This window comes from Giraffa tippelskirchi, chromosome 8, assembly GCF_054371585.1.
Source record: "Giraffa tippelskirchi isolate mGirTip1 chromosome 8, T2T-mGirTip1v1.2.pri, whole genome shotgun sequence".
Classification (NCBI taxonomy): Eukaryota; Metazoa; Chordata; class Mammalia; order Artiodactyla; family Giraffidae; genus Giraffa; species Giraffa tippelskirchi.
In genome coordinates, this window is record NC_137282.1 from 16,315,907 (window position 1) to 16,342,946 (window position 27,040).

A 27,040-nucleotide genomic window follows, 5' to 3' on the forward strand; every position below is an offset into this window, starting at 1 on the left:
GAAACAGGCAATTTCTTATTCTTATTCTTACAAATAAGAAATTAAGTAACTTGACCATGACTATACAAGTAAAGAGCAGCAGAACTAGGATTTAAACCCAGGCAATCAGGCTGTAGCGCTAAGGACTAGGTATCCTGTAATAGTGAGGTAATTTCGTACTAAAGGACAGGTGATAAAACACACAAAGCATTTGTCACATTGCCTGGAACACGGTAGGATAGTTAATGAACAGCAGCTCCCTTATTAATAAGTATAAAAGTGTCCAGCCTAGTGCCTGGCATGTAATAACGTGTTTGCTGCTTTCATACTGGTTCAATATTTTGTAACTACATACAGATTTTGTGTTTCTTTTCTCCCCATTTTTCCTTTTTCTCATTTTGCAGATAGTAGGACAGTATCTCAAGTTTCTCCCACTCTTTCTGCTTTAAAACCGTTCTCCAAAATAAACCCAACTTTGTTCTAAAATGAATATTTAATGCTTTTCGTAATTACATAATCTAAGTGGTTACAAGCCAGCAGGCTGAAAACAGATCGTGGGGCATTCTTTCTGTTCTGTAAACATGCGCTGCCCCGGTAGTGACGGCACACTTTATACCCAAGAATGTTGACAAACACTTCAGCCTGGGGAGACATCTGGGGAGACAAAACAGGTGGGTGATGTCACCAGGGGAGCACCTGGCCGGTTTCTACTCATTTGAGATACTAAGTGTCTTGGTGCCTCCACCACTTGTACTTACAAATGACCCCTGATGACAGAGATGAAGGGAGATCTGGTAGTTCTAGAACTGAGCTAGGCTTGATAATGAGTTGGTCCCAAGTCATTTAAGAGGAAAAAAGAATCCTTCGCAGTGTTTTAAAGAAACAAAAAAATCAGCAAGCAGAGGTTCATAAAAGAAGCTTAGAGCCAGACACCAAATTTGGGGAGGAGGGTGAATCTCTGGGTTTGCAATTCAGGCTTCGATAGACAAAGTCTGTTGAGCTGAATCAAGATGAAGAGCCTGGATGTGGGAAGTCCATGCAAGAGGCGCAGGAAGTTACAGGGCTCTCGGTACATGGATCCGAGTTACAAAGCCCAGGATGATGCTGAGGTTGCTTTTTTTTTTTTTTTTTTTGAGCAAAGAAGAAGAATCAATGACCCCAAGGGCTTGGGACCTATTAGAGCCATTACTGAGGCAGAGATAATGCTGCTGAACATCTGCAGCCCCAATAGTATGCAATTCAATATTCAGTTAATTGTAGAAAAATGCGATGCTATGAAACATAGCTACGTATGTATCACGTATCAGTCACACATGTCGCATGAAAGTTAAAAAAACCTTTTCCCCCCCGAAACGATCCCTCCAACAGATGTGTTTATGCCTCTGCATATAATACAGCACGCAGCAGGGCTGAGTGGCTGAGTTCTCTCAGTCTTATCTTTCCCTTGACTGTCATGAAGTAACGTTATAACATCCAAAGGGAGGCCTGGCCGTTGCATGGGCGTCATAGAGGATAGAAAGTTTCAGTGGCTGTTTTAAGAAAGAGGTGAAACTTGGGATCGAAGGACACCGATGGGGGAGCTATTTAAGAGATGGGTGTCCTCGTACGCCCTAATTTGAGCTGGTATGCCAAGTGGCAATGCTATAATCATGGCCTCTAGAGGTCATTTCCTTTGAGGATGCCTGAGGACTAAAGAGTGCAAAAAACCTTGACAAAGAGGTGTGTTTTTTCTCTCGCAAACCACTATGGCTCTCAGTTATTTACTCTCCTAAGATAAGGGGAAGTATACTGACAGCATTGCAAGAGAAAGGACAAGAAGGAACAAACAGTGATTTCCAAGCAGGACTATTTAATGCCGTGTGCTTTTACCTAAAGCAGGCTTTCAGTTGATGGCTCTTTTCGAATCCAATGAAGAATAAATATTCTTACCTGGTTTTTAGAGTTTAACAAGCACAAGGGGCCTTGGAGAAGGGGTAAAAAGTTATTCCCCCAAGAAGACAACCCCCTGATGGAAAAGAGACAACCACACCGAAAGCTAACCTAGAGCCAAGTTCACTCCAGATTCTCTGGGAAGATAATAAAGAAAACATCACTTAACTATCCCTTCCCCTCATTCTCCCCTCGCCCGCTGCGGCCCACCCCGGGCAACCAGAAGTTCATTCTCTAAGTCTGCGAGTCTCTGTTTTGTAAGTAAGCTCATTTATTTGGGATGGACAAGTACAGACTGCTATGTTTAAAATGAATAACCAACAAGGACCTGTGCTACTGTATAGCACAGGGAACTCTGCTCAGTTACTTGGCAGACTGGATGGGAGGGGAATTAAGGGGAGAATGGATACACGTGTATGTACGGCTGAATCCCTTCGCTGTTCACCTGAAACCATCACAGCGTGGCTAATCGGCTAGACCCCGATACAAAATAAAAAGTTTGAAAAATAAAGAGACTGTCACTTAAAGATGCCAATCTATCTGGTTTAAAGGGGATTACAGCGATGGGACTGCATAGCATAATGAGGGTTACCAAGGAAGCCCTGGGACCCTGTGTCAGGAGACAACATTAGATGGTCCCCACACAGCTGCCTACCTAGTAGAGGAGAACTGCAGGGCACAGAAATGCCTGCTGGCTCTTAAAATTTCTCCCACCTCCGTGGGTGTTTATCTGAAATGCCTATGTTAAGTAAGGCACTGCTGCCCTGAAGCCTTGAAAAAGTGCAGACTGAAAGAGATGCTACTTCAAACCACCATCCCTTCCTTAATTCATCAGACCACCTCCAGAGGACCCTAGAAACTTCTTAAGGCAGAATCTTCCCAGGCAGTACAGGACAACACTTAAAGAGTCCTGCAAAAAAACTCTTAGCAACTTTACCTTTGTGGTCAGGTCTAAGAGCTCTTTCACTCACTAGGCTGATCTATGAAAGGGCAGTAGAGAACGTCACTTAGGGAGGTTGCTAATCCAGCTCCCCCATTTCAGCCCTGGTTGAATAAAACGCGACAGGGTATCTCCAAAATAGGGGGAGGTAAGAAAAATTTCAATTACAACCTCATAAGGACTAATGCAAGGTAAAGAAGGTGAAGCTGGTCAGCAGTATCTTATCATAGAAGCAGGAGCAGGAAGGGTAGGTCAGCGGCCAAACAATTACTCTCTGTTCAATTTGTTTTGCTCAAAACCTGCTTAAGGTCTCTGCCAATAAGCCCGGCTCTGAAATGCTCTCAGTGATGCCAACAAGAGGACTAGGCAAATCTTGTTTTCTTCCTGCAAGGAACAGGCAAATACCTCTGTTATCTTTCTCAGTCATGGTACTACCAAGTGCTATTGAATTAAGTCCTCAGAAGCGCTTTATAAACTGTGCTGGGGGATGTTCTAAGTGACTTACGGTACCTGGATCAATTAAGAATTGGGAATCGCAGATTAAGAATTGGGAATCGCAGAGGCAGAAAAAAGCCCTTATATTCTTCTCCCTCCCCTTCTTCTTTTTATTTTAGCATCTTCACTGAATCACTCACAAGCAAGTATTTATTTGGAGTGCCTCCTATGTGCAAGGTAGTATCTACAGCATTAGCCCTTCTCAGTGAAACAGACGGTGAAACTGTCACTCACGTCCGTATTCTGATGACCCAACAGTAGACTTTTCTCTAGAAAGTCTCAATGGCATTTCAGCATTTTATTTTCTATTACAACCAGCGAGCAACTGGGTTCAAAAGTTCAGATGAACTTTTGCCTAATGGGCATCTCTTGGGAACATAAATTAACCGTATTGATCAAAGAGGTCCCGAGAAATATAACTGCAAAGCCGAAACTTTGAGAACCTTTTTGGGGTAGACCAGAGTCCTGGCGCTGGGCTGGCTTTGGTCTGCTTCGCTGACCTCTAGGAATCTCTCTCCGCTGAGCCGAACACCAGTACCGCAGGGCTGAAGCCGGGTGAACGTCCGCGCACGCCCGGACCCTGCACTCCTTCCCCAGAGCCCAAAACACCGCTGCGTGAGCGTTCGTGTGGCCTCTCTCTAGAGCACCCCTTCTTCCGAGCCAGGCGCTCGGAAGGGGGGACACCCGTTCCCGCTTTTCTCGCTAGAGGGCAGGCGGGCCCCGTGCAAAGCGCGGCTGGCGCGGGATCAGCGCGCACCCGGCCTCCGCTCCAGCATGCCAGGTCCAGCTCCCGCTGAGGCTCGGCTCTGCGGCGCTGGGCAAAGGCCGTGCCAGGGAGCGCGGCGCGTCCGGATCCTCCCGGGGCGCGGGCCCGGCTGCCGCCCTCACCGGCGCGCGGGGTGCGGACGCCCGGGTGGGGCTCGGCGCCCAGGTGAGGGGCGGCTCCAGGGAGGGGCGAGCACCGCCCGGCCCTGCGGACGCCCGGGAGCAGAGTCAGGCGCTGGGTGCGCAGGGCGCGCGGGCAGGCGAGGGAAAGGCGACGGCATCCGAGGAGGAAGAGGAGGAAAGGAGGAGGAACAGGATCGCGGAGCCCCGGCCGCGCGGCGCACTCACCTGGGCTCAGGCCGCCTGCCGCGGGCGCGGATTTCTTCCCGGAGCCTCGGTCCTTCTTGCCGCCCTTCCCCTTGCCTCTGCCTTCTCTGCGCTCCGACATCTCGCCCGAGAAGTGCACGCTCGGCGCGGACGGCTCCTGGCGAAGGCGACGCGCGACAAGTTTGGTTCCGAGGGCTGGGATCGGCTTCGGGAAAAGTTTGTCCCCGGAGTGGAGGCGGGCCAACGACCGGGCCGAGGCGCGCGCGGCGCGGGGCGAGCGTCTCCTGTCGCCGGCAGGGGAGCGCGGGGACGCGACGTGCGGTCCGGGCCACCTGGGACTGGCGGTCGCTCCGTCCCGCGGTCGCGCGCGCTCGCGGGGTGGCTCCTGCTGGCGCGCCGCTGGGGAGTCCTCGGTTCCCGCCGCGGTCCGCTCCTGTCGCGGCCTCGGTCCGGCGCGCTCGCAGCCCGAGGAGGGAGAGGCGATTACCGTGCGGCCCGCGCTCGCATCGCCCGGGCAGCCGCCGCCGCTCCGCTCCTGCCCTGCGCGCGAGCCCAGAGTTCCGACAAGTTGGGGGGGGAAACTCCTCGCCGGCTCTTTTTCAATTGCCCCACCGCCACCCACCCGCAGGTTGGACGCTGGCGCCTCCTTCTCGCCCTCCCCTGGCCTCGCCCCCTCCCTCGTCCCCACCACACCCCCACCCCGAGGCGCGGACACGCCACCGGGAGGAGCCTGGGCTCGGCGCTCCCGGGCGCAGCCCCTTTCCCTCCCCAAGCCCGGCCGGGCGGGGGGCGGCGCGCGGGGCGGCTGCCGGGCACCCCCGACAGGGGTCGCTGGAAGCTGCGCGCAGCCGCCGCGGCGGCGCCCGCGGGAACCGGGGCGCGCGGCCCCGGGAGATCCTGAGACCCGGGAAGGGACGCGGGGGCTCCCGTTCCTCGCGTCCCTTCCCCGCCAGGCAGCGCCCCGGAGGGCTGGTCCCTGCCCTGCAAAGCAGAGAAAATTTCTGGAGTCAAAAGTTTGCCGCTCTGACACCTGCCCGCCAAATTAAGGCTTGGAACCCGTGGGAAGGGAAGGAACGGTTGCTGTTTTTCCCCTTGGAGTTGGGCTTTCGGTCCTTTCTGACTTTCGTGAAAAACCCCACACGCACGCAGGGCAAAGAGAAACTCCTGGGTGGAAAGGGGACTGAGTAAGGCAGTTGTGGGTAGAGGAAGGGCTCAGGGAACCGCAAGGATGGTTAGAGGACTCCAAGGTCGTTCATCTGCTCCTTGGATGTGCCTGTGTCCTGCTTTCCTGTCTTCAGCAACGTGCCTGCCAGAATTCTCCTCTTCAGCTTTTCCTAAAAGAATAATAACCTGTTCTCTGCAAAAGGGGGGGTCTCCCAAAGTGTCTCTCACCATAATTTAATTATTTAAATTGTAAGTTAACTGATAAAACCCTGGTTGAAAAGCAATCCGCGATAAAAAATTACCTAGATAGCTGGAGTTCCTCCGTTCTGCGGAGAAAGAGTACAGGAAGGTGGAGTGGAGAGACAGACCAGAGATCCTTCTAGTTTTCTGGGATTCAAACTTCCCTCATAACTACGGGTGAAACCTACTTCGTTTCCCTTGTCCTCCCTCTGGTGGAGAATTCTAAAGAGCAGTGAAATCCAGAAAACGTTAGCACCCTGCCGCGAAGGACAACAGTGAAAGGTCAGGGTGATCCGCAGGGCGGAATGATCCAGAATCAAGTAAAGAAAACGTTCTCCTAGTTAAGATGACAGCTGTGGTTAAGTTAGAACGTTCATGTGCAGTGACAAGCTCACGTGTTGTTGTCTGTAAGAGGTGAGTACCAACCATCCCTATGTGAAATTTACTTCCTACTCTTTAAAAGGGATTTGCTCCTGATTTTCCATCCTCTGGGATGAATGCTAACTGAACCATTACCTACATACAACCTTCTTAGTGTATTTTTTTAAATGTCACACTTCAAATAAAGATGAAATCTGGGTGCCTTCTTGCTATGTAAGGGACGGAGGACATTTATTTAAAAGCTGTCCTAAATTAAGAATGATTTTTTTTCTCCTTTAATTTGCATTGTTTTAAACACCAATTCCACTGGGTGGGTTAAGTTAATAAAAGCTATTTTAACAGTAGTGCCATCATTATTTATTGTGAAAAATGTTATGTCCAAATAGCTTCTGATAACCTTCCAACAAACACCACATATAAATTATACTGGGCCATAAAAACAGCAAAGTCGGGGAGATTGTGAATACTGAATAGCACTATAATATTCCACAGAGTCTAATGTAAACGGAAAGTGAATGATGGCTGAAATAACTGCTTTCCCAGGTGGGGCCACTACTTAACAAACAGGAAACAGCAAAGCTCAGAAAAGGAGAATCCTTTCAAAAAGGAAACTTTTCCTCCAGGATTGGAGACCCTGTAAGTGCTTAGTATTTGATTGCTACAGATTAGCCGATGTATCGTTATTTTAGAACTGAAGGATATAAAGCAGAAATGTATTTTGGAATTAAAAAATGAAGTTTCAGATCTTTCCAAATAAAATAGGAAGCTGTTAGAAAACCCAATTTGAGATGATTCTTAAATTATTCACCTCTGTGGTCAGGAAGTAGCAGATGAATTTTTTGTTGTTTTACATTTTTATAAAACTTTGGAAATGATCAGAACAGGATGGAGAAAGGAGGGAAATTTTTTTCCTTTCTTGAAAATCAAAATATGAACCTCCCTTTAGAAACAATGACTTGTCTTCATAGTATAAGTTTGTTAACTTATTATGTATTGTTTAGCTCTTAGAGGATATATTACACAGGGTATATCAGCTCTCAGGTAATATATTGTTAGCCTGTCAACATATGTCAACTCCTGAAAAATAGAGTGGAGATTTATAAATAAGCAACTTGAGAAATAAAGACGAAATGGAGATGTTATAGTAAGTGACAGCTTAAAATAAATGCTATCATAAGCCTTAACACTTTTCTTTGACAATGTTTTAACTATTAGAAGCACTCTTAGAATCTATGAAGCTGGTCAAATATAGCTTTTCTCTCATTCATTCCCATTTGGAAAATACTTCAAGAAAATTTTGCAAAGAAAAAAAAAGAAGAATGAGAGTAGATTAACATGTGACCATATTTTACATTTTTGCAAAATATTGTACATATTGACAGTAGGGGAATCTCATTTAAAATTCTGCAAATAGACATTTGAACTTTAAAAATTAACCAACAAGGTAATTTACTATTTTTTAAACTTTGCAACAAAATAGTTATTCATAAAGATGCATGGATACAAAAGAAAATCTCCCTTACCACACACATTTTAATGTTGTTTGAATGTTACCTTTTTAGGACTTTTCTTAGGATTTTAAACTCAAAATTTTGTTATCAGATTGACTTTTCACAGCAGATAGAACATGATGAGTTAATAATTTTGTTAAATGTTTTCCAAATGTAACAATAAACGCACATGACTTACTCACTAATTTACAATGCATTTACTGAACTAAATGCTAGATAGTAGACAGGAAAAAAAAATTGTCCCATTGTCATAAAGCCAAAACGATATAAGAAAGGCATAAAAACAAATTAATTATTACAATACAGATGAAAAGCAGAGCCAGATAAGTTTTCTAAGACCTGAAGCTCTTAGAATTTAAGAGATTTTTTTAAAATTAAAAATACAAATTTAGATCCAACACTATTAAAGAAATCCAAGGCCCTGAAACTTCCTTAGCTTCATAGCAAATTCACTTCTATTGATTCCGAGTATATTCCACTACCTGCACAATTATAGTGATGATCAACAATTATATACTAATTCAGAGATTAGATACTACTTTCACATACTATCACTATAGAAAAGATATTAATAAGCAAACAAAGGGAAACACACAAAACTGAAACAAGCAAAGACTATTGTGTAAGGACGACGAAATGAAAGCAGCGTTAAGAATTCACTGATTAGCAATTGTCCTCTATGTTTAGTTAGACTCTTAGAATAAACACCCAAGCTGACTTTGTTAAACAAAAGACTTCTGACCAACAAGATACCCTTGCAAAACTGGCAATGGTGTCCTCCAGTACATCTGGAAAATATTCAACAAAGTTATGAACTAGTCATGTTCGGTCTGCTGTGAAGAGTCAGTTTGATAGCAAATTGTGAGTTTAGAATCCTAAGAAAAATACTAAACAGGTAAAAAAAGGTAACGTTTCAACAACACTAAAATGAAATCTGCGTTTATGCTTTTTTGCTGTGTATGATTTGTAAATATCCCACACCAATGATTGTTATTATTTATCATTATTATTAATGATAGGATTACTTTCATGATTGTAGGGATACATCATAGAATAAAAAATGGATTATACATCTGAATACTAGTGTCTAATTTCTTTTTGTGGACACTTTGAAAAACAGGGCTAAAGTCATAAATCTGTCCTATAATAAGTTGGAGATGTAAAACTTAATAGTCTTTGAAACATTTTAATTTCTTTTAAGAAGAATACAATCTCATGTAACTTTTTGATTTATCTTTCTGAACACCACACTAATTACTCATTTTTATATTCCTCATCTCCTTTCAATATATACTTAATAGATGATACAAATACCTCAAATATATATCTATATACACACACACACATATATTGCACATGTTGTTGTCATCGTTTAGTCACTAAGTCGTGTCCGACTCTTTTGTGACCCCATGGACTGTAGTCCGCCAGGCTCCTCTGTCCATGTAATTTCTCAGGCAAGAATACTGGAATGGGTTGCCATTTCCTTCTCCAGGGGATCTTCCCCACCCAGGGACTGAACCCATGTCTCCTGCATTGGCAGGCAGATTCTTTACCACTGAGCCACTTGGGAAACCCATATATGCACATATATGTATGTAGACATACATGTGTGTAGACATCTGTATTTGTGTATAAACACATATGTGTATGGTTATATAGTTATTATTTCGTCTATTGCAAATGAGAAACACTGTATTTGATTGTGAATCTATAAAAGGTAGAGATTATATATATCACTTTATCTACTTTTTTCATATCACTTATCCACGAGAATTCCCAGCACCATACATTGCTCCTAGTAAGGACTAACTGGTTTTGCATAGAATGAATTTAAATAGAATAAGGTGAACATAAAAAGCCTGGTTTTCATATTAGCATTTCAATCAGTCAATTACCAATCACATACCCTGACAATCATCTTTGACCCCTCCTTTCCACAGCCAGCCCCTTCCCAAGTCCTGTCATTGTGACTTGTCTCCTTTCATTCTCTTCACTAAGTACCACCCAAATCCAAGCCTTCATCCTATCTTTGCTTTGATCATCTTAAAGCTTTCCACTCAAACTCTTGCTCCCTCTAATTATTCTGCTACAGACTGCAGTCAGAGTCTTTCTGAAATGCAAATCTAACCCAGTCATCCTTTGCTTCCCAGAACCATACGCAGTGTCCTTGAAGGGCTAGGCACTAACTCCAGCCTGAACTAACTCTGCTTCATCTCTCACTCTCTATGTCCCATGCCATGAAGTCTTCTTGGAAACATGCCTCTACTGCTTGTCATTTTTTTTGGCCTCAATGCCTTTGCATATGCTGTTTCCTCTGCTTGGATTTTCCCACATCTACCATATTTGGCCTAATTCTACTTTCTCTCAGGCTCCAACTAAATTTCAGTTGTTTAGACGGGCTTTCCATTCCTTTGAAAACAATTTTAATCTCCTACTCCACTCATGTCTCTTCCATAACGTTTCTTCTAGCTTGTAATTAATTTTGTGTGTGTGGTTATTTTTAATTTTTTAAAATTAATTTTAATTAATGATGTGCTACACAGCATGTGGGATCTTAGTTCCCCAACCAGGGATTGAACCCATGCCCCCTGCATTGACAGCACAGAATTTTAACCACTGGACCACCGGGGAAGTCCCATTGGTGTGTGCTTTTTATTTTTACAAGGATCTTTTTGTGACTTTTTGTACAGTGTTTTTGTGATTTTTTTTTTTTTACAATGACCTGTTCCCAGTGGACATTACTTTTTTTGAGGGCAAAGACTATTTCATATTCTATGGTATATCTATAGCACTGTGCTTGTTTCATCATAGACAATTACATATATTTTGTTAATTGGCGAATAAGTGAGGATCAACAATTGCTTTCATTTATGTATATAACACTATATATACATATATGTGTGTTTGCTTATGTTTGTGTGTTAGTCACTCAGTTGTGTTGACTCTTTGCGACCCCATGGACTGTAGCCCAGCAGGCTTTTCTGTCCACGGGATTCTCCAGGCAAGAATACTGGAGTGGGTTGCCATTTCCTTCTCCAGGGGATCTTCCGGACCCAGGGATTGAACCTAGGTCTCCAGCATTGCAGGTGGATGTTCTACCATCTGAGCTACTAGGGTATCCCATGCTTATGTTTATTTGGTCAAGTTTTTAAATAATAATGATGCTTGTGGTACCAGGCATGACATTTGGGGATAATTTCTAGTGAATAAGCCTCCCCAAGAAGAAATATATAGAATAAAAACCCTGACTAATTGGTCAGATTTTGATAATTTCTCCAAACTTTAAGAGGTGAGGTGATAACTTCTGTGAAATGGTAAAATCCCACAGAAATACTTACCTTTTCTCCTAAATTGCCTCTGCAAACTTCACCTGTAGATTACATTTATTGGCTCCATTTCCTCCCTTGCATTTGTATGAAGTGACAGAGAGACCAGGTTTTAGCAAGGCTGTTCTAACAAAATGATAATGAAAACCTTTCAACACATCATTGTTAACAGAGAATTGAAAAGCCCTTTCTAGCCTTGACATCATATAATCCCATAGGATTATTTTTCACTTTACAGACTAGTGGTAAGTCCATATATAGCCATTTTAGCAAGTTGTTCCAAGTAACAACCTTGCAATTATCTTTGAGTTTAGATTTAACTCCCCTGATATTTTCCTCACTCCCCACCAGGTATAGCCATATAACAAAGGATCTGTCCATACACGCATGGAGTTCGGACTCTGTGAACATCTAATATACAGCCCAGAGAGAGATTCAGATGCTTCGATGTCTTTTAAGAGTCATCCCACAAGATCACCTCCAGTGTCAATATCTTTCCTTTCAAGAGTCACTTTATTCATTATTGTGAAAAGATTCACCCCTGTTGAATTTACAATGATGTGAAAATACAAATTTAAGGTCATAAGTGATGAATTAGTACTTCAAATATTTGAACAGCGTGAGTAATTTAACAGATCAATTCTTTGCTTTGGTATGTCCCAGAAGAGACACCTGGTAGAAAGCATTTCCAAAACAGATTATAGTATATAGGAAATTACTTCACAATGTCATCATGATAACTGGTCTATATGAAATGAAACTCTGACCCACAATATTATGTACCTGGCCCAGGCATGTAATAACACCACAATTATTCTTTTTCCTTCTTTCCCACATAATTCCTTCTAACTTCCTTACTAAATCTTTATGAATACTACTCTCCCCGCCTTTTTTTTTGTTTCAGTTCCTGTTCAAGTTAGAGCCCCATACTTCATGTTTCTGACTTGACGAGGGATTTTTCGTTTTGAGCTCAGAGCCAAGAGTGAAGCTCTCAGTGGAATGTTATAGTCATCTCCACCCCTGGACCCTGGCCTAGAATTCTGGTTCCTTTGCAACAGACCAACTTTCAACATACTAGATGTTTGGGAAATTGTGTATATGTGTGTGTTAAAAAATATACATCTTTCAATCCTCATTCATTTGGGAAAAGAATTTCACAAGTATTAACAACTCAAGAAAGCAAGTCATCTTGTAAAGATGATTTAGCAGAATAATTAGCTAACTTGACAGAAACTAAATGACCATCCAAAAAAATAACTGGGGACCAACCATGCAGAAGATTATATTCTTATGGAAAATGTTGTCTTTTCTGCTTAATCATAAAGATGAGTTTGTTCCAACTCTTTCCCTTAAATACAAGATGGAGACTACCTAGTTCAAATGGTCCAGGATGCTCTGGTCTTGCCTAGGGTCTTAACTAGCATGTAAGATTCTTCGGTGTTTTGAGAAATTCTAAGGGTCTTCTGGAACCTAGATATTCAACTGAATGTCTTAAGAAGTATGGTTGGATGAGCATTTTGTGAGTGTTCTTTGTTCAATCCTAAAGCAAACTGAACTCTGTGAGATCCTGTGAAGCAGACACATTCAGGTACAAAAAATTCTTTCTGTCCATCTGGGACTTACATGTTCAAGACTGACCAAAACCAACCCTGGTATTGTAGGTAGGAAGAGAAACTCGCTTTTACTTAGGGGGTAATTATCTTGCTGTGGAATTCCGCCATCTTAATCTTTTTCCTGTTGTATCTGTTGTGGTTCCCAAAAGATCATCTAACAGAATGAGGTGGAAATCAGCTGTCAGCTTTATGTTCATAATAGTAAGTAAACCCCTGAGAGCCTGCAGCGGGCTGGGGTTTACATCTGTGTGTGCTTATTATGGGTACAAAAACTACAGTTCTATCTCAGAAGTGCGAGGTAAAGAATACATATTTTCTCTCAACTTGTTTTCTTTTAAAATGTACTTTTCCCCCCTCTTACCTAAGACCCTGTCATCAAACTATTACTAATTCTTTCCCTCACTTGTCCTACTGCTGAATCCGCCCACCAATCTCTAATGCCAGGTCACTCCAATTACTCAGTTCTCTCCATGAACCCTCTCTTTCCCCATTCTAACAAAGAAGTTGGGACCAAAAAAAAAGCCCTCTCTTGTTCCTTCCTTTCCCTTTATGACCAAACACCCTCCATTCTTTTTTGTTTATCAGCTCAAGGAATCCATCTGCTCTCCCAGTTCACCACCAACCTCATGGAACTGCTCAGAATTCACCAGTGCCTTCCTAACTGTCATATGAAGCATCGTCCTCCTAGTCCTCATGCTTGGGAACATTGATACAAACATCATCTTAAAACCTTCTTCTGGGACTCATAGTAATATCTTGCATGTGCACATGCTAACTCACTTCAGTTGTGTCTGACTCTTTGCGACCTTAGGAACCATAGCTCACCAGGCTCCTCTGTCCATGGGATTCTCCAGGCAAGAATACTGGAGTGGGTTGCCATGCCCTTCTCCAGGGGATCTTCCCCACCTAGGGATCAAACTCGTGTCTCTTTACGTCTTCTGCATTGGCAGGCGGGTTCTTTATCACTAGTGCTGCCTGGGACGCCCAGAGTAGTATCTTAGTGGCAGAATTTTCTCTGTCTCCTTTTCCTGATATTTTTTTTCCTACTTGTATCATACATGCTGGTTCATGACCCAATATTTAAAACTTTTTTTTCTTTTTTTAAAATTTAAATCTTATTTTCTATTGGGGTATAGTCGATTAACAATATTGTGATAGTTTCGGGTGAATAGTGAAGGGCCTCAGCCATACATGTACATGTATCCAATTCTCCCCCCAAATCCAGGCTGCCATGTAACATTGAACAGAGTTCCATGTGCTGTACGAAAATCTATTTTTTTCTTAAATACATGATAATCTTAGAAAAATGTCATTCACTGCCACAATATCAAATGTTGATAATTCACAAATGTGTGTGTGTGTATAATTTTTTTCCCTAAACTCCAAGCCTCTGTTTCCAAATATCTCAAACTAAACAATTAATTCCCATTCTTCCATTTCCCACTCTTCCCAAACCAGATGTAGTTGAAGATCAGATACTAGGTGTCATCTTTCATTTTTCTCCTCACATCCCCCTTTCCTCTCCTGATTTCAGCCATTTGGTCCCCCAGTCCCAGCACTCTTATCAGAGCAGTTTTTACCCACATCACCTGTCTCCTTTGCTTCTCCCCTGATCTGGGTGCTCAGTCATTCCATAACAGACCTTTTCCAAATTCCCCTCTTACTGCTTCAGTTTTCATTCTCCCAGGCAGCCATCCTCCTTCCTGCTACTAGAATTAATCTTCTAAAATACAGCTATTATCTTGTCATCCTTTATGTAACATCTCTATTGGATTCCTGTTGCCATAAAGTTGAAACTTCTCCTTAGAGGGTAGTCAAGTCCTCCCCAATTTAAGTGCTGCATAAATATTCAACCTCTTTTCTATCTTCTCCTGGTGTTTGGTATACGCTGCTCACACTGAACTATATTTTTCTTACTTTTATAGCTTTAAGTCTGCTTTTCCTTCTCCCTAGAAATTCTTTAAAGAATCCGCCTGTAGTGCAGGAGACCTGGGTTCCATCCCTGGGTTGGGAAGATCCCCTGGAGGAGGGCATGGCAACCCACTCCAGTATTCTTGCCTGGAGAATCCCCATGGACAGAGGAGCCTGGCGGGCTACGGTCCATGGGGTTGCAAAGAGTTGGACACGACTGAGTGATTAAGCACAGCACAGAAATTCTTTCCCTTTTCTGCCTAATAGGCAGACCCTACTCAAAACTCACCTTTTCTATTTTTCCCTGATGCTCCCCCACAGAATCGGTTGCTGCTATATGTGTGTCTTATACATATTCTCAGCTCAGCACCTTTGTGATTGTCATTGTTTGTTTTCAAGCCTGTCTCTCTGCTCCACGGGAATGATGCCTCAGGAATCATCGTGCTATCTCATAAACTACACATCTGACATACGTTTATTAAAATGAATAGAATGTAAATGTATTCAAAGAATTCCCAATTTACATGAAATTCAATTTCAGAGTGATTGAGCAGCAGTTGCAGGATTTTGAAATCTTTCCAAATTTAACTTTTTACCCCAACGCAACGGGGGCTTTCACGAAGTAATCACAACTTTTCCCAGCTCTGAGGCTATATGAACTCAATCTTTTTTTTTTTTTTAATTTTTATTGGAGTATAGTTGCTTTACAATGTTGTGTTAGTTTCTGCTGTGTACCAAAGTGAATCAGTCACGTGTATACATATATCCCCTCTTCCTTCAATTTCCTTCCCATTTAGGTCACCACAGAGCATTTAGAGTTCCCTGTGCTATACAGTAGGTTCTCATTATGAGCTCAATCTTAATTGACTTGTTCAACCAGAGGTACATTTAGCAGGACTCAAGAACAAGGCAAGTTGGTTTATATCACTACATTTTTATGTACTTATCCATTTGAGCCCCCTTGTTTACCTACTCTGTGCCTTATTTGCTCATATTAAAAAGAAGCAAACTTATAATATCAATACTTTTCTCATTAACCATCATAATGAGGTATTATAAAGTTCAACTCATCCCTTATCTGTAAATTCCCCTATTAAGACAAATAACTTTATGATGCCAAGCCTTCATCTTGATTTCTGAAAACTTTAATGATAACTCTGGAAGGGAGAAGTAGAGTCCCTTTATAGAGTTTATATGTTATGATTGGTTAAAATATCCTCTGTCTCAGAGACTGCTGGTTACTCACCAGCCCCACTTACCATCCTCTACTCTCTGTGTAAGTGTTTGAGATCCTCTGAGGGTCATGGTCTCCACCTTGAACTTTTAGATGGAAGCCTGTCTTCAAGAGAGCACCAGTGAACCAGACAGAACTTTGAATTCTGACTCTGCCCCTTCACACGTGTCTCCTCATCTGTAATAGGGGGTCTATGCCACCTATTGTAACAGATCACTGTGGCGAGGATTAAATGAGCTCACATGAGTCAAGTGTCTAGCCTACAGAAGGCACTAGAAAAGTAGCACCTCTATTGGTTGACACTGTCCCCAGAATTCTAGCTTTTGCTGCTCCTAACAAACATCTCTGAATCCAGATTTCCTCGAACCTCTCTGAATCCAGGCTAACTTTACTAAAAGAAACATTTGCCAAGAGAATAGGTGATTTTTTTTTTAACCATTCAGTAATGGCTGAATCGGAGAAGGCAATGGCACCCCACTCCAGTACTCTTGCCTGGAAAATCCCATGGACGGAGGAGCCTGGTAGGCTGCAGTCCATGGGGTCGCTAAGAGTCAGACATGACTGAGCGACTTCACTTTCACTTTTCCCTTTCATGCACTGGAGAAGGAAATGGCAACCCACTCCAGTGTTCTTGCCTGGAGCATCCCAGGGACGGCGGAGCCTGGTGGGCTGCCGTCTATGGGGTCGCACAGAGTCGGACACGACTGAAGTGACTTAGCAATGGCTGAATAGGCAGTTCTGAATTATCTTAGGTCATCTTGCCTAGAGAATCCCATGGACAGAGGAGTCTGGCAGGCTACAGTCCATGGGGTTGCAAAGAGTCAGACATGACTGAGCAACTAACAGTTTATCAGCACTTAAGTCTGCCAAGAATAAGTAAAACTAATAAAAAATCAGATATTTTTATGGACGAAGTTTTCATCACATTGTTCCTAATTCACCTTCTCTCATTATCCCTTTCTGGGTTTTCAGGAGGACAGACGACTCTTAACTGACTCAATGGGAGACAGTAAAGGGAAAAAGGAGGTTAAGAAAAAGGAAAACTAGTATTTGAATGAGTAGATTTAGTAAACAGAATCCTAATTCTAATCACAAGATTCCCATCCCCTGTATGATCCTGCACATACCCTGTATGATCCCTTCTTCTTGAGCACGGGTGGGACCTATGGATATTATTGGTTATGGGTCCTGTGATTAGGTTGGGAGATTATGCTGGGTGGGTCCGACCCAATCAGGGAAGTCCTTAAGCGGAGGGCTGAGCCTTCCCTGAAGAGAAAGATCATCCTACTGACTTTGAAGAAGTAGCTGCCATGTAGTGAGAGGGTCACATGCCTAAGAATGGAGGGCAGCCTCTAGGAGCTAAAAGTGACCCTGGCTGACAGCCAGCAAGAGAACAGGGACCTCAGTCCTACAACCACAAGGAACTGAATCCCACCAACAGCCTTGATGAGCCAGAAAGAGGACCTAAATTCTAGCTCATAACACAGTCCTGTCGATGGCTTGATTTCAGCCAAGGTCTTTCTTCTAAGACCCAATTATGCCCTGCTTAGACTTCTGGCCAAGAGAACTGGGAACTGATAAATGAGTTGTTTTTCAGTGTAAGACTGGAGTGATCTGTTGCAGAACAATAGTAAGGTAATGCAGTCCATGGGGTCGCTAGGAGTCGGACACGACTGAGCAACTTCACTTTCACTTTTCCCTTTCATGCACTGGAGAAGGAAATGGCAACCCACTCCAGTATTCTTGCCTGGAGAATCCTAGGGACGGCGGAGCCTGGTGGGCTGCCGTCTATGGGGTCGCACAGAGTCGGACACGACTGAAGTGACTTAGCAGCAGCAGCAGTTATAAAAACATTTTAATTTATACAGTGCTTTAGACAGCAGATATTAAAGAGGATGGATAATGACAAAGAGGAAGAAAGTCTGGAATCTGCAGTGATTCTCACAGCTCTGCCACTTCCTAGCTTCATGGATTTGGGGAGTCAACTTCCCCAGCCATAATTTTCCTTGTCAGTAAAATGAGGAGCTGAATGATGGAGAAAATGCATCCAAGGTGCTCTCCAGGCTCTAAAAGTCCTCTCACATGATATTTTGCATCCTCAGATGATGAAACTCTTATTTTCTGAGAGGATAAATCAATACACATGGGGAAGTAACATAGAACCTTTCACAGGTAGAAGGTCAAGCCCAACTCAGAAATTCTGGCTCCTCTATTTGTAGACCATCCCATCTCCAACCCTTTCCCTGAGTTTCAGCGAGACTCACAGGCATTAAATGGACTCCAAGAAAGTTTATAAGCTTTACTCACAGGTCCAAAGGGGATCTGAAGAATTGTGGCTTTTTTCCTATTTTTGGAGGGTAGAGGTTTGTTTTTATTTCTCACAGGGAGATTTTTGGTATTTTGGTATATGTTCTCTGCCAAAATAATCAGTAAGATAAAGCACCTGCCATGGAGATGAATGCTATATAAATTTTGATGTGCATTCATGGTGGACATAAAGAATTTTTCTATAAATAATAACAATTTAACTCAAAAATATATCACAGCCTAAGGATTCTTTAGGGAAATGTGTATATGTTCCTAAGGAAGGTCCATGGTCCTGAAGAAGCAAAATTGTTGGCATGAATAAGAGAGACATTTAACAGAGCTGTTTCAACTCTAGTACATAAGGCTTTATCTGTTGATCTGTACAAATAATCCAAACGGAAACTTCTTTATGAGACAGAAAAGCAGAGTGAAATGTTTCAAGTCCACAAAATCAGCTGGAATGAAATTATAGCTGTGTCATTTAGAGAATGGTTCCTCTCAACAAGATTTACTACATTACTATGACTAGATGAATTTATCTCCTTTTCTCAACCTTATTAAAACATAAAACACTTCCCTAAAGCCACTTTGGCTCAAATATGTTTTTCAAGGAAAGTTGTGGTATGCATTAGCTAATTCCAAGAAACCAGAGTAATTTAAAAATTTCAAATCCTGGAACAATCTCAAAACACTCAATAATAGAACATGCTTTAACTCAGCCCACAGACTACCTATCAAGTGGATGCAAGATAAAATGGACGATTAAAGGCCATAGTAATCCCAATTTTGACAAACTGAACCCCAATTCTGAAGGAAATGTTGGAAGTGAGATCTGAGCTAACCAGTTTGGTCAACAGGCATTGGTGAAATTGTGTACACAAACATCAGTGATTTTGTAGACAACAGTTTCAGGTAATAAAAGCCACTCATGAAGTATCCTTCAGTGTTTTCATGAGATAATTGAACTAATATTTAACTGGACTTACATGTCTTTAATCACACTTCCTGTGTCTTGAAAATATCTGTGAATTAAGGTGGAATTATAGTGAAACCAATAAAACTTAAGTTTCATGGCTCCACTCTTGCACGAGCCCCTTCCAAGGGCTGTGACTAATTTATATTAATTTTCTATTTTTTAAAAGGAGTAAATGTTGGAGACCCTTTTAAAAAATAGAAAATTAATATAAATTAGTCACAGCCCTTGGAAGGGACTTAAGTTTAACAGTTAGGGTTCCCTCTATTGATATTTGACTAAATAGTTGGGTTTTTTCTTACGTGATCAACCCTGAATGGTTGAGATTATCCTTCTATTCTCAATGCAGAGAGCATCCTCTGTTTACCATGCTTTGAGCACATGGGTTTGTACAGCTTCTTCAAGAGTTTTAGGATAAGGGGCACTTGGCTGATAAAGGAAATGTCCTTTTTTTGTGTCACAAGTATGGTATCTGTTTGCCAACACCATCACTGACACCATGACTGGAACTGCCAAAAACACAGTTTTATTCCATATATTTCTTATCAAAATGCTCCAGAGTACAAAAAAAAAAGAATATAATTTTAACCTTACTCTCTGGCCTTAATCTTTCTTCCTTACAGTGCAAATCCTGGGAAATAAGGACCATGCCTGACTATATTGCTCATGTATCATTAACTAAAGTTCTATCTACCTTTTTGATGATGAATGTATATTAATTTAAATGTAAACAGAGGAAAAGGTCTTTGAGGGCAGATTCTGTGTTATCGGAATTTTATATCTTTCATGGTACTTAAAGAGTGATTTATTTCTGTTAGTTATGATGAAAATATAGGATTCCGTGGTTCTTTCAAAGGAGGAAAATAACACAAATTAATCATTCAAGTTAAATTGACTAAATTAATCTAGCCAAAATATTTAACCTGTTATCCAGTGTAAACCTAGCTTAAAATTAGAATATAGAAGTAACTCATAGCTACATAACTAATCCAAATCACGTTTATCTTACTTACCATTCTAGAGTTTCATATCCTGATTACATGCTATTTTCAAACAGAAGTTTAAGATTATACTTTTAAGGTCAAGCTCTTAACAGCAGTAACAGTTTTTGTTGTTGTTGGTAATGACGTCTTCAAGTGTTATTATCATGGGAAATTACGTACTTCTTCTATTGTTTGTATATATGCATTTATATATACACAAGACAATGTTTGCTATTTCTCCTGATTCTGTGGACCTAAACTATGAAAGATCAAGAAAAAGTGTTCTTATGTGGAAACAGAAACAGGGTTTTGTTTTTTTTTTTCAGGTTTTAGGAAAACATCAGCAAGCCATGCCAACATGTAGTAAATTGAGACATAGGTTGTACTTACAAAACACCAAAACATACAAATACAAATGAAAATAAAAATTAGCAGCTTAGAGAAATGTTTTTTCTAGACTATGGAAATTATCTGCAGTTTTTACTTTGGGGGAATTTTAAAAAATTTATGCAGAAGTTATTTCTATCTTGAGGCATTATAATAATTAAAATTTTAGCATAATCATGAAGAAATCATATCTAGTCAGGAAATGAAAATCTTGTTGGGAGACCTTCCACACACAAGCCTTTAAGAACAACTCTCCACAAAATTCCTATTAATATATGATCAAGTGAGCCTGCCATGAGTTATAAAAATAAAGATTCTCTTTGTAACTGAAGAGATATTGGAATGAAAATAACATTATCTACAATGTCAATATTTTTTAAAAATTATGTATCTTAAAGCAAGTGTTTCTAAAAGAGAAATTGTAATACCATTATAAGCAGCTTGATAAATACAGCTGTTTTCATCTTAGTTAGAAAAAAAAAACAAAAAACCTTTTCTCCAAGTTGGTTTAATTGCATTTCAAGTGAAAACATGTTTTGTTCTCATTAAGTATCATTTTAATTTGATAGAAATCATGGGCACTTTGAAATAACTGCACCTTAACTGCAAGGATAGCTAAAGAAAGAAAGCAAACATTTTGAAAACATTTGGAACATATATTAGCTTCAATCAGCCAGACAGTAAAACCGTGGGGAAATTTCTGGTTTATACGAAAAGTGGATATAAGCCAAGTGAGCTTGTGGACATATTTGAAGAATCTTTGGTGATCTTCAGTAAAACCAAGCTCTGATTAAACCATAATCCTAATAAATATTGTTTCTTGAAATTTTAGATGAGTTACTGATACATAATTGAATCAAGATTCTGCTTGTATTGCATATATGTGATCTCTGGAAAAGAAATGTTTATTGCTAGCTATGATCATTGATTCTAGATAGAGCAACCACACATTCTATTGGTTGGCCAATAAGTTCGCTCGATATAATGGAAAAACCCAAATGAGCTTTCTGGCCAACCCAATTGTATTCCTAGGACTCTCCTGGTTTATACTTGTAGTTCAGGTATAATTACTAATAGCATGTTTGCTTACTCTCAAAAATCCTGGTATTGGTCCATAAATTATAGTCACTCTAGTATAAAGTACTTTTGTTTAAGAAATTTATTTTTTAGCCATCACTAATGTAGCATCAGCTTTTATCTCAGGCATCGTGCTAAGTGTTTCATATGTCACTACATCATTTAACATTCAGAATAGTTCTATGAAGTAGGTATTATTTTTCACTTTATAATTTTTTAGATGCACAAATTAGAGTTTAGGATTTTAAAATCCTGTACTTTGAAAATTTTCCTAAGACTGTGTCTATGCAATACCCTTAGTAATATCAATACTAAATCCATTTCAAAAGTTAAAAATAAAATTTAGGTATTTGAGCATGTAATATCCTTTTACATTGCCCCCATAACATTTGAAAATGGATTTTTTAATTCAACTTGCATAGTTTCCCTTTTTTAGATTCTTCTTTTACAATGTTGGCTGGAAACCTTTGGCAAAGACACAGGAAGAAACTTCTCTTTTCTTGACTATATTATCAGAGCAATCTCTCTTCTGAATGTAATTAATGTTTAATTGCTTTTTAGGAAAAAAGAAAGTAGAAACATAAAAATGGACAGAATACAGTGATTCTCTTGGAAGACTTATAAATGACTGGGGTTTTACTCTCGATTAAGGGAACTTCCTGCAGATGACAGGGTATTATCAATTTCCTTTCTTCTCTCACTCTCTCCTTTTTTCTAGATTTGTTTTTCAGAATTTTCACTGAAATATCACCGTTAGTACTTTCCTGGTTTTCTCATTTCCACTAAATCCCAGATAGTATTTCCCAAAGATAACTTTTAAGCCCAAATATGTGATTGCTCTTAATATGTAGTTTGGTTTGGGGATATAAAAATAACTACCCACTAGAAGTAAATGCCTAACTTTGACTAGGACAACTTCACACAATCTCATTTGTTAATCTGGTTACTAAAAAACTCTGCATGTCAAATGGGGATGGAACTGAGGGAAAGCAGAGACAAATGGAGATGAACATCAATTTTAATTGAGACACTCAGAAGACTACCTGATTATCGAAGTCATTTTCAGCCTAGAAATTGTGTATCTTAATTTATTATTGAAAATGGTGTTTGGAAGTATAGACTCTGGACTATTCTATAAAGCTATAGTTGTCACACTAAGTGCCACTCAATTATTTAGTAGACTAGACTGCCTATGTTTCTATTCAAATTGTAAACTGAGGCTTGGATTGGAGTGAGCCATGATAGAGTCTCAGGATAGTTCAGTGGATTTTTCAAGGTCAAGGTCACTTCTGACCTTGACAAGAACAGTTTTGTTGGTGTGATGAGGGTGTAAGCTTGATGGAATTATGTGTGCTCAGTCATGTCTAACTCTTTGCAGGCCCATGAATTGTAGCCCAATAGGCTTTTCTGTCCACGGAATTTTCCAGGCAAATACTAAAGTGGGTTGCCATTTCCTACTTTCCATCTTCCTGTCCCAGGGATCAAATCCATGTCTCTTACATCTCCTGCATTGGCAGGCAGGTTCTTTACCACTAGTGCCACCTGGGAATTACAAGCTTGATGGAAGGGAAAGAATGAGGACTTCCAATTAGTAATGAGCACTTGGATCCATGTGTTCATCACTGATGCATGCTATGCCAGGCAAACCCTGAGACAACACCCCATCCACCTCCTGGTATTTACACCCTCCTATAATAAATACCCTTACCTTGAGTGAGCGCTTCTAACCAATAAAGTGTGGCAAAAATGATATCACTTCTGTGATTAGCTTACACAAAATAACAATTTCTAATTTACTAGGAGAACTCTTCTCCATTGCTGACTTTGATGAAGCATGCTGCCATGTGGGGAGGGGAGGGCCATGTTGCAAGGGACTGAGGGTGACCTCTGGCCAACAGTCACTAAGGAATGTAGGCTCTCAATTCAGTGGTTCACAAGGAACTGAAATGTCAATCATTACCTGAGTATAGAAGAGGAAGCTTCCTCCTTTGAACCTTTACATAAAACCTCAGCTCTGGCAAGAACCTTGACTATAGCCTTGACCCTGAAGTAGACCCAGCTAAGCCATGCCAGAGCAATCCTGATGCACAGCAATACTGAGAGAATTCATGCGTGTTATTTTATTCTGCTAAATTCATAGTGATTTGTTACTAAGCAATAGATAACTTATACACTTTGTGAAATGCCCCTAAAATGAGGGTCAGGAAAGGAATAAAAGGGTACTGAGTTAAGGGCTTCCCTGGTGGCTCAGACCGTAAAGAATCTGCCTGCAATGTGGGAGACCTGGATTCAGTCCCTGGGTTGGGAAGATCCCCTGGAGGAGGGCATGGCAATTCACTCCAGTATTCTTGCCTAGAGAACTCCATGGACAGGGAAGTTTGGTGGGTTACAGTCATGGGATTGCAAAGAGTTGGACACGACTGAGCGACTTACACTTTAAGCCACCAGAAAAGGAAAGCAAAGCTAGAAGAGATAAAAAAAAATAATAGGTAAGATATATTCGAATTTTGTAAGATGGGAAGCTGATGGATTTATAATAACTAACTTAGTAAAGCCACAAAAGTTGTGCATATAAAGAGGGAAACCAACAAGAGGAAAATGTAGCAATGCAAAGAACTACAGAAAGGCCCTGGAATGGGAAGCACCAGGTACACAGGAAGTTAGGGCAAAAGGAGGTGAGTGTGGTGTGAAAAGAGAAGGACCAGATGAATGAAAGTATGAGTAAGAAACAGTTAGATACACAGGTCTGTTCCAATACCTTGAGCAGCAAATAACTGCATAGCCTAGAAGAAGCTTCAAGCAAGCCTCACTCAAGTTTTCAGTGGTAAATCCATCTGTAGAGCTCAACTATAGCTAAATGTTAGGATTATTTTGGGGGAGTGGTGGAAAAAAACTTTTCCTGATTTAAAATAAAAGTTGAAAACCGATTATTTTGATGGTAATTCTGGTGGAAAGTGTAGGGGAAACTAGGCAAGTGAAAATCTACGTGGGTAGAAGGGGAAGACAGTTAATAAATAACTATAGATTTGTGATGATAAGCTTGCAAAGATGCACTGTCTAGGAATGGATGGGAGAAACAGAATAAACAGATCACACACGTGAGGCTGTGGGAAAAGGAATTAAAAATTACTCTGGAATTTTAAGATTGGCTAACTAAGAGAATTGAGCCTCCATAATAGAAGCTGTTGAATTTGGTTTTGGACCCATTGACTGAGATACAGGTTTTCAGCTGGCAACTGGAATGCTTTTTGTTTCACACCATGAGAAAGACTTCAGATCCAGAAATGTTAGGAAAAGAGATAGGAAAACTATCTTTAAGGACAAGCATGTAGAGGCAACTGAGAGGAAAAAAAATCCCAGGGAATAGGACCCAAGAGAGAGAACGAAGGGTGTAATCATGAAGGTACTGAGAAAATTAGAGGAGTTTGCTGTCATAGAAGAAAGAATTTTAAGAAAAGAGAGGTAAAGCAGTGTTAATCATTGCTGAGAAACAATCAGGAATAAAAAAACTGGAGAAAATTATTTAATATAGAAATAACTTTGAAAAATCTGGTGTAGGATATCATGGGGCCTCTTTAAAAGAAAGAGGGGAGAGTGATGAGGAAAATGACACATGAATATAGACCTCCTGTTCTCAAGCCTTTTTTCATCTCAAACTCCTTTTTCACTCTTAAAAGTATTCAGGACCCTTAGAGAGTGTTTGATTTTGTGGGTCATCTCTACCAATATTTAGCCTACTTGGAATTAAAAACCAAGGAAGACATTTCCAAATTTATTAATTCATTTAAAAATAAAAATGCTAGGGAATTCCCTGGTGGTCCAGTGATTGGGACTCTGTGGTTCCACTGCAGGGGGCGCAAGTTCAATCCCTGGTCAGGGAACTAAGTTTCCGCAAACTGTGTGGTGTGGCGAAAAGGAAATTAAATTTTTAAAAATAATGCTAACTCCATTATATGTAAACATAAATAACATCATTTGATTAATATGAAAAATAACCACACTTTCCCAAATAAAAATAATTTTAGTGAGAAGAGAGCTTTCGTTTGCATTTTTGCATATTTTTAGGTAGGAGCAATATTGGAGGCTTGAGTAAACATAGCTTGCAGAGGGGTGAGTTAAAAAGAGAGAAGTAAAATCATGAAAATCATGATTCAATGAGCTGCACATGTGGAGATGAGTGTGTTGTGTGCTTAGTTGCACAGTCGTATCCAGCTCTTTGCGACCCTGTGGACTGTACCCCTGCAGGCTCCTCTGTCCCTGGGAATTCTCTAGGCAAGAACACTGGAGTGGGTAGCTGTTCCCTTCTCCAGGGGATCTTCCCAACTCAGGGATTGAACCCAGGTCTCCTGCATTGCAGGTGGACTCTTTACCAGCTGAGCTACCAGGGACACCCTTATACGTGGAGATACATAGCAAATATCTAGCCCCTAAGGAGTCCCTGTGAAATGTTCTCTTTAAATAAACGAAAGGGCACTGAAGAGGGGCTCACGGTGAAGGACACCGAGCAAGGAGCAAGCCTCTCTGGTGATCTTGTTTGTGGCTGAGGTCCAACACAGCTGGACACACTTCTCCTTTCTTGGGGTGGCTTCACAGACCCACAAGGACTGACTCTCTCACTGACATGGAGTCAGCCCAAATCATATGGGAATTATTTACAAGAGAAAACAACCTCTGGGTATGTCACTAAAATGCGAATCTTATAGTGCTATTCTCATCCTCTTCTTTTGAATATAATTTGAGCAAGCACTTTACTCATCTGTTGCTTATTTCAGGGATCTCTTTCCAACTGTCTGTCATGTATTTATTAATGACTCATATTTACCTAGAGAATCAACTAAAAGAAAGTAGAAGATAGAGATGAAACAAAGATGTTTTTCTAACTACAACTAGTGGTGCCCACCCAATATCACTTTGAATTGAAGGGTTAAAGGAGCCATTTCATTCCATGTCTTTAGAAAGCTATACTTGAATACACTTCTTTTTCTTTAGGAATAGCCAAAGCTCTCATTCTCCTGAGATGTTTTCACTTAATTTAAATCTCTGAAGCTAGCATCTTTCTCTTCAATATCTGACTTTGTTTGAGGTCACTAATTCCTAATGTTAAACAGTTTCCAACTTTTTTTTTTAATTGTCCCTTTGATTACTTTTCTCATGAAAATGAGAGTTAATAAGTCTTCTCTTTGATTTTTATTTTCACGATTTATCTTCTTAGGTAAACACACTAAAGTTCCTTCTGTATTAATTTCTTTCCATGGAGGCAATGAAGAAATAGTTAAGTTGGTTTGATTAGCACAGTTATTTTTCTATCATGGACTTGTTCCGTAATCAGGAATAAGCATTTCCAATCTCAGTGCCTTAACTTCTACATTTATAAAATTAAATATTGGTAATCTAAGCACTAAAAAACCAGAATATAATAAATCTATGTAATGCCAAAATCAATTATTTAGATTTTCCTAATTTTTTAAAATTTTAGAATTATTAAGATAAATTAATAA

At 40.7% G+C, this 27,040-nt stretch overlaps 1 protein-coding gene across 5 annotated transcripts in view; it reads right to left on the reverse strand.

Moving 5' to 3' along the window:
• Window positions 1-27,040, reverse strand: part of NRG1 (neuregulin 1) — a 1,106,536-nt gene that overhangs the window by 223,323 nt on the left and 856,173 nt on the right. For 4 of the 5 annotated variants that reach the window (XM_081523492.1, XM_081523490.1, XM_081523491.1 and 1 more), the window contains exon 1: window positions 4,457-5,227. The exons of the other annotated variant lie outside the window; for it this stretch is intronic. In XM_081523492.1, the coding sequence (XP_081379618.1) occupies window positions 4,457-4,556 (100 nt within the window). In that variant the 5' untranslated portion in view covers window positions 4,557-5,227. Of the gene's footprint in view, window positions 1-4,456; window positions 5,228-27,040 lie in introns of those variants that run through there. 5 annotated transcript variants of the gene reach the window in all.